This window comes from Dasypus novemcinctus, chromosome 30 (genome assembly GCF_030445035.2).
Source record: "Dasypus novemcinctus isolate mDasNov1 chromosome 30, mDasNov1.1.hap2, whole genome shotgun sequence".
Taxonomy (NCBI): Eukaryota; Metazoa; Chordata; class Mammalia; order Cingulata; family Dasypodidae; genus Dasypus; species Dasypus novemcinctus.
In genome coordinates this window covers 31,852,518-31,861,544 of record NC_080702.1, presented here as the reverse complement: position 1 = coordinate 31,861,544, position 9,027 = coordinate 31,852,518, and the positions used below count along the sequence as shown (strand labels likewise).

At 34.7% G+C, this 9,027-nt stretch overlaps 1 protein-coding gene across 1 annotated transcript; it reads right to left on the bottom strand.

Moving 5' to 3' along the window:
* Window positions 1–217: 217 nt before the first annotated feature.
* Window positions 218–1,207, bottom strand: LOC105744606 (olfactory receptor 7A17-like). Its single transcript, XM_012519237.2, has one exon. The coding sequence runs from the start codon at window positions 1,205–1,207 to the stop codon at window positions 218–220; it is 990 nt and encodes a 329-aa protein (XP_012374691.2).
* Between the last annotated feature and the right edge of the window lie 7,820 nt (window positions 1,208–9,027).

Here is a 9,027-nt window from a genome sequence, read left to right as displayed (position 1 = left end):
TACATCTATTAACTATTTTGCTTCTGAAAATTCAGGCAACTGTTTCTGACTTTAATACTGATTCTAGAGAATACTATAAGAGACACTATTTGATACAAAATAAAATATGGAAGAAAGAGGTGGATTTGGTAAATAAAATTTAAAGAAGTAGAATGCTGAAAATTTGGCAAGTAACATTTTTTCTATACACTTATGAGAGTATCTAAATTTTGATCTCTCAGTTTTCAACTCTGTTAATCAGGGGCATTTTTCTAAATTTGAGACAAATGATTCTTTTATAGGAAGATTGTTTGTCAACTTTTTTAAAGGCAAGCTTTATGTCCTTGTTTCTAAGACTGTAGATAAAGGGGTTCATCATGGGAGTGACCACCGTGTACATCACTGAGGCTATTGCACTTGCCCTTGGGTTCTGAGTAGCAGCAGAACTAAGATACACTGCAAGACCTGTACCATAAAACAAGGACATTACTGAGAGGTGAGACCCACAAGTAGAAAAAGCTTTATGCTTTCCCCCAGCTGTTGAAATTCTCAAAATCGAGGATATAATTTTAGAGTAAGAGAAAAGGATTCCAGTGAGTGGAATAATTCCCAGAAGTCCAAATGCAAAATACAGCACTAATTCATCGAGGAAGGTGTCAGAACAAGCAAGTTGGATAACCTGATTAATTTCACAGAAAAAATGGGGGATTTCCAACACTGTACAAAAAGACAACCTCAAAACCATTAAGCCATGTAAAAGAGAGACTAAAACACTCAATAACCAGCATGCCAGCAGCAGGAGGCCACCGAGCTGGGGGTTCATGATGACTGTGTATTGCAGAGGGTGACAGATGGCCACATAGCGGTCATAGGCCATCACAGTCAAGAGGAAGCTATCCAATTGTCCAAAAAGCATGAAAAAATACATCTGGATGATGCAGGTTTCATAAGTTATAATTTTACTTTCTGTCTGTAAGTTCAGCAGCATCTTTGGGACAGTGGTGGAGGTGAAACAGATATCTGTAAAAGACAAGTTAGAGAGGAAGAAGTACATGGGAGTGTGGAGGTGGGAGTCTGAGATGATGGCCAGGATGATGAGCAAGTTACCAATGAAGGTGACCATGTATATGATCAGGAACAGTCCAAAGAGAAATGGCTGCACTTCAGTATCTTCTGAGAGACCCAGGAGGATAAATTCTGAAACATGAGTTTGGTTTTCTGGTTCCATGTAGCTGATGATACTACTGGAAAAGAGAGCAGAGAAATGCAGATTTAGCCACAAGCAGGAAGCAGCAAATTATCATAACTTCCAAAGTTTGCAAACTCATTAAGTTAATGATTTTTTATTAGATATATAGATAGATTGATAGATAAAATGATAGAAAGAAAGAGAGATAATATGTAGAACCCTTTACGTGAATATACCAGGGAAAACAAATACTCATTCATCTCCTTAATTCTATTTCTAACTTGCTATCCTTGTCCATAATTGTGAACATCTTCTCACGTCAATACTTTACATTAAAAATTCTTTTAGAATTGATTATAATCAGTAAATATTTTGAATGCTCATTTTCTACCTTGTGAAGAAAACCTTGGGGTAATGGATATTAGTGATGTTTGCACAATATTCTGAATATAATTGATATTACAAAATTGAAAACTTGAAAATGAATAAAAAGGGAAATATTAATTTCTATATAATTTAGTACAATAAAAAGATGAAAGTAATTAATTAAATGATTAGAGGTAATCTGGTTTAAGTAAAATAAACACTGTATTATAAAGATGCGGTTTCTTTCCAAACTGATCTTTTTTAAAAAAGAAACCTAGATCACACTTAATGTTACATTAAAAAATATGAGATTCCCTTATACCCCAATCCCCACACCTCCCACTCCTCCCAAATCAACAACTTCTTTCATTAGTGTGGTGCATTCATTGCATTTGATGAATACATTTTGGAGCACTGCTACACAGCATGCATTACAGACTGTGTTGCAGTTTACAGTCTCTCCCAATCCATTCAGTCCAACCTGATCTTATGTTCAACTCAAACCAGTTCTAAATGCTAGCAAATAATTTTTAGGATATTGAAAAACTAATTCTAAAATTCACATGGAAAGATAAAAAAACATAGAAAACTAATATAACACTGAAGAAGATAATGAAAGTTTAGGAAATATTTTACCTGATACTTCCTAGCTAGCCTAAACAATACTGAAGAACAAGAATATTGTTCTTCACACTAACTGCTATCAAGATATACTATAATAAAGTGATCAAACATTATTGCCTTGTTGAAATAAACATATAAACTAATGTTAGAGAGCCGAGAAATAGATAAATGCCGTCTGGTTGGTTATCTGTGACAAGGAGAAAAGTCAATTCGAAAGAGAAAGCATAGGCTTTTTAGCAAATTTTGCTGGAAAATGGCATGCAAATGTGCAGACTTAAAGGAAATTAGACACAGATTGTATATATTACATAAATTAACTCAATGTGAATGACACAATTATATGTAAAATGTGAAGTATGAAATTCCTAGAAGGAAACATAAATGAAAATCGAGTGTCATTGGTTTGTCGATGAGTGTTCAGTTATAGCAGCCAAAGGACTATGCATGGTAAAAGAAACTGTGTAAGTTATACATTATTAAAATGCAAAACATCTGTTCTGTGAAAGTCATTGGTAAAGGAATGAAAAGAGAATGAATAGACTTGGAAAAATATTTGCAAAACACATATAAATTATTGGTATTAAAAATACATAGAACACTTAACACACAACAGTAAGAATGCAGACAGCCTTTTAAAAATGGGCAAAATATCTAAGCAGAATCTTAACCAAGAACATGCATAATTGTCAAATAAACATATGCCAAAAGATGCTCAAAATTATTTGTCATTAATGAAATGTAAAATTAAAACTGCAATGATATATTAACACATGCTTATTAAAATAGATAAACACATAAAGATGGACAATACTAATTGCTTATGATCATATGAAGCAATATGAGTGTCATTCATTGCTAGTGAAAATACAAAATAAAGCAAATGTTACAGACAGAAGATAGTTGAGCAATTTCTTGTAAAACTAAACCCAATTTTACCATACAACCCAGCAATCATCCTCATAGTTATACATGAAGATTATTTGGAAACACAATTCCCCACACAAAAAAAATATGAATTTTTATAGGCATTTTATTTATACTCTCCAAAACCTGAAAGCAATGAAGTTTTACTTCAGTAAGTGAGTAGATAAACACACTGTGCTGTATCTCTTAAAGAGTAATATTAGTCAATGATAAAAATGAAACAGTCCATCCAATCACAAAAGAAAGGCTGAATCTCAAATGATTCATGTTAAAGAAACTACTCTAAAAATGGATTATATATATATATATATATATATATATATATATGTATATATATATATAATTTCAATTACATGACCTGGATAAGGCAGAAGAACCAAAAATAAAATGGTTGTGAGGGACTTAGGGAGAGAGAAGAAAGGTTGAAAAGGTGAAGTATACAAGAGCTGTTAGATGTGTGAAACTATTCTGTACAATACTTTAATTGTCAAACAACAATATTGTGCACTTGTAAAAACAAATTGAACATGACAATACAAGGAGTAAATGTTAATGTATGAAAAATATATATTCAATAGTTCAAGAGAATTCTATGATCATATGCAAAATATTCAAAAACAACCTAACTGTATTACAGTCTATGACATACACTCTTGGGAGTTTATGCTGGAAAAAGCTGCTGAAATAATAACAGTGGATATGAATTGAGTCTGTAAAATGAAGTGAATGGACATGGTGTGTTAGTACTGTACTCTAGCTATAGAGTTATATCCCCCCATGATTTGGATTAACAACTCTTCTAATTCTATATATGTTCATTGATATCAAGCAGTGAAGTAAATATCTAACAGATGGAAGGAATACATTTCTCACTGTGGAATGGGAAGTTACAGATAAACAAAGGGAGGAAGCTCGACTGTACTATGTGGACATGGTTTAGAGTTAGACACATTAGTATGAACTCGTGAAAGTGAATAGAGATAGAGAGGCTTGCACATTGAAATATTTAGATATATGTATATACACATGATAGTACACACACATATATTTCCTTACAGTCTCCACGGGTATGATCAGTAGCATGGTGCATATAAATCACAAACATTGGACATTAACACAATTCTCTAAGAAGAGCTCTCTGGCTGTAATAACTGATTGCAGGATTGTGAATAGAATTGTACAAGAAGGGCCTGGACACCTTCCAATACCAGAAATTAAACAAGAGCTAAAATAAAGCGCCCAATTGTAGGTATATCTCAAATGTACTGATGGCATGAAGGAAAGAGCCTCTATGGCCAACACTGGAAGAAACAGATTAAGAAAAATGTTATATTGTATTACAACCCAAAGTATAAAATAAATGTCATGAGTAAATACTGATATAAACAAATAGTTGATTAAATAACTAAGAGGCAACTACCCATGCAGAAGAATTTCAATAAGTTATGTAGACATTGCATGCTCAAGGACGTGGAGCATAAATTCACTCCTGAATGTGGCTTCACATAGTGAATTGTTTTCACAGGTGATATAGGGAAAGGCAGAGAATGAGGAAATTTTTGTAGGAGAATCTCAAAACACTGTTGATCAAAGTTATCATCGAAGGTGATAAATCATGTTGGTAAGATGCAACCTGGATATGATGTGATGAAAATGGCACTTTATCTCCGGAGTTTTCCTTCCAAAAATAATTCTAATCTAAGCTTGAGAAGAACATCATACAAATTCCAAATGAGGGATACATTTAAAAAGACCTGTCCCAGGCTTCTCAAAACTATCCAGTCATGAAAACTGAGAAGTTGTCCCCATCACAAAGGAAGTAAGAATTTATGACAAGTAAATGTAATTTTTGTTGTGGGAAACTGGCTTATCTGTTCCCTATTTGTTGCACTTGTCCCCAGTTATTGTAAACATTGCCATGCTGATGAGGAACACCTGCTTTGGAGTTCCTAATAAATATGATATGGAAACTAGGGTCAAGGCTCTCAGTTCCAGAAGCTGTGAGCCCCCTGGTTCCATCCTTGGTTCCTCTCTCGTGTTTCTCTTTGTCCTTTATTTCTGTAAGTTCTGCATCACCTTTCCTTCAAGCAAACCTATTGCTGAGCTGGTCCTCAGCAACAGGCACCCAATGTGGGGCCCGAACGGAAGAAGGCTCATTTGGGTGAAAGTAAAATTTGGTGTAATAGCATAAAGCCAGGAGGGGCACAGAAAGCATTCCAAGTCCTCAATAAGTAAGGACTCTCTGGTGTGGTTTTGCAGGGTTATGATTGGAAACAGAGACAGTTCAACAAAATATCACCCATATTTATGTCTCTTGAAACAACTTCTAAAAGGAAAAGGAGCTAAGGTAATTGAGCCTTGTATTTTGTAACTCTTACAGATTATAGAACAATATTGCTCGTGCTTCCTAACAATAGGGAGTTTAGAATTAGGAGACTGGGAAAAAAGGGAAAAGTGTTAGAAAAATTACCTGTATGAGGTGTTCTGCTCCTATTACTATCTCGCCCACTTTGATTGTAATTAAATCTGTTTTAGAACCTTTGCAAACAGAAGAGGATGAAGATAGAGAATGTCAGGAAATGCCTCCCATTATCTTGCCTTCAGCTCCTTCATTAAATGACTTTAGAAAATCATTTTTCCATAACAATCATTATTTTGTATGGGAGTTGGCAGTAATAGGAGGAAAGGGGTGAGCAATTTTGGAGACTCTACTATTCTTGAATTTTTAAATACATCCAATACTGTTCTAAATTATAGTTTATGAGGAAGTAAAAGTATTGCTGAAATGCAAAATCCTAGGTGTATCAAACTCCAAGTCATTCCAAACACAATTCCAAGTCTTGGACGAGAATATCACACTGCTGAGAGTCTGCCCTTCTTTGTCAATTTAGAACAGAATGGTGAAGCCATTTCATAAAGTAATTGAATAAAACAATGAATATAAAATATCTGACATTGTGCTTAGATTTAATAGGGAATATTTTAAAATACTGATTAAACCTCACCCAGACTCAACCCCTAATTTCCTTCTCCATGTCTACTGTGCTGTTTCCAGTCCTCATCATCTCTCTGGTGTTTTGACAACTGAAATATTCACATGATCCATGAGAGCTTTTGACAGGGTTACACTATTTATGAACAAAATAGTCTAAAATAGCTGCATTAATGCTCCAAAAACTTCAAACATGAAGATACATATTTGGGACAAAACACAAGGCTCTCTGTTATGTGGCTGCTGCCAAACTTGTCTGATTCATGTTCCACTTTTCCCTCCCTTTCACTTCAATGATCATTAAATAAATGAAGTACTTTTTAAAATTTAATTTAATTTTATTTGTTTATTTTACATGTTACATCAAAAAATATAAGAGGCTCCCATATATCCCACATCCCCGTCACCTCACTCCTCTCACAACAACCACTTTCATGACTGTGGCACATTCATTGCATTTGGTGAATACATTTTGGACCACTACTGCACCATATAGAGAATAGTTTACATTGTAGTTTACACTTTCCCCCAATCCATTCAGTGGGTTATGGCAGGATATATAATGTCCAGCAACTGTCCTTGAAATGTCATATAGGACAACTGCAAGTCCTGAAAATGTCCCCACCTCACATCTCTTTTTCGCTCTCTGCCCTCAGCAACTACCACGGCTACTTTTTCCATATCAATGCTACATATTCTTCATTACTAGTCACAATAGTTTCATAGTAGAATATCAGTAAGTCCACTCTAACCCATATTTTATTCCTCCATCCTGTGGGCCCTGGGATGGTGCTTTTAAAACCTCACCATACTGTAAGGTTGAATGATCCCATATTATTGTCCCTGTCATCTCTTCTTGTTCTGGTTCTAACAAATTGTCCTCCTGGACTTACTCCAATTCCTAATTGAAACCTCAGTACAATTGGCAGCTTCCTTGTGAAGTTTTCACTAACCTCTACAAGGTACATTCAAAGATTTGGATCCGCTTCACCAAGATTTCCAGACATATCAGGATATTGCATGTACTCACTTGAATATGCCTTATGCTTCTGAGATGTAATTTCCTTGATACAAAGAAAAACGACATGTCATTTTTATCCCAGCATGATATTTAGTGCCTGCCTTGAAGTATTTGCTGACTTAATGCTGAATGTCTAAAAGAAGAATTGAATGAATGTGGTTATAGAGATAGTTCCTATAATTGTAGAATAAGAAGAAATAGTGAAACAAGGAAAATTCTGCTGAAAGAAGGAAACCCAGTGAATGAGTGCCAATGCATTTTTTCCTTGAGTCTAAGGTGAGACTTAGAGACTAGACAGATTGAGAAAAAATTTTATTTAGTGTACCCATTATCTCCCTCCACAATCAGACTTTTAAAGTAGGCAGGGCATTGTATAATTAAGCTTGCTTTACATATGTACCCAGTTGCTGCCCTAAAATTACTACCAATAAAAGAGGTTCATAGAGTCATAATAAATTTACCCAGTACCTGTGAAGTTTCTGTGATTCAAAGTGAAGTTATCAGAGAAGGGTCTTCGTTCACCCAATGCAGATTCTTCCTCAATTGATGAGTGAAGTTGGAAACCCTGCTCCCAGGAATGGCAGAGAGATGGAACCACTCATGAGATCTCTAGAAGACACAATTGTGTTTTCTGTCATCAGAGATTAGTAAAGGAGACTAGGGATATTGTAGCTGAAGCATTTAGAGTTTCTGTAACTTTAGGGATTTCATTCCCATGAGCATCATTAATGAAGTATTCTTTTATCACTCTAATCCCTGAGATTTTAGTTCTATGGTGGAAAGAGAAAATCACCCTGCAATCTTGTGCTGACCTAGACCCTTGGGAGACAGCTTTGGAGCTACATATTCAATCACTTATCCCAGTAGATACCCTCCACCCATAAGGAGTCACTTCTGTTTAGGTGTGGGCTCTAGTATGGCAAGGATTACCAAAGCTATTTCCCTATCTCTGATTATAGATAGAGATTCTGAATATATCAAAGTAGCCCTGTACCTATTGTATTTGACTCTCATATATGTAGTTGCCCTCTCTAAGCAATATTTCCTCTGATCTCACTTTTTCCCATTTCCCCCCATAGTTAGCACTGTCTGTTTTCCTCAATCAACCATTTGTTTTCTCATTCATGCAACTAATATTATTCAGCAATACTAGATGTTATGCACTAAACTATTTTCTGGGATGGAAAAAAATGGGTTCTGTATCGGGGCTTCTTTCAAACAGCTAACAGAAAAAACAGGCCAAAGGTCATGAAATAAATTAATGTAACAACAGATAGTGTTATTGTAGTCCTAATGAAATACAATTACATATGGACAAGGATCAGCTTGTTCCTTGATCCTGAAAGAACACCTGGGCCATTTATATGTATTATGTTGAAGCTATAGATTGCTTTGGTTAATATGACTGGAAGTAAAAAATGACTTTATGTGCATAATATTCATAGATACAGAGAATTTGGAGAATCTGTCAACAAGTATTTAACCATCAAGAAATATTAGAGGGAATTCTGCTGGTTGAAAGAAATAGGAAAGAAAAGATTGGAGGATAGCATAGGAAGTAAGTTTTTTTTTATTAAGAATAACTAAAATAATAAAAGAGAAAAACCAAAATATGACATTTATAAAGCTAAATGTAAAATGGCTAATATAAGTACTTCTTTGACAGTAATAAAATTGAATATTAATGGATTAAACTCTGCCATCAAAAGACACAGGTTGGCAGAATGAATAAGAAAATATATCCCATCTATATATGCTATCTACAAGAAACTCAACGTAGACTCAAGGAAACAAAACAGGTTACAAGTGAAAGGTTCCATGTTACATGGAAACAATGCCCAAAATATGGCAGGAATGGTTATACTAAAGTCTATAAAATAGACTTTAAATGCAAAAGTGTTCTAAGAGACAGAGAAGGACAAAAGGGAAAAT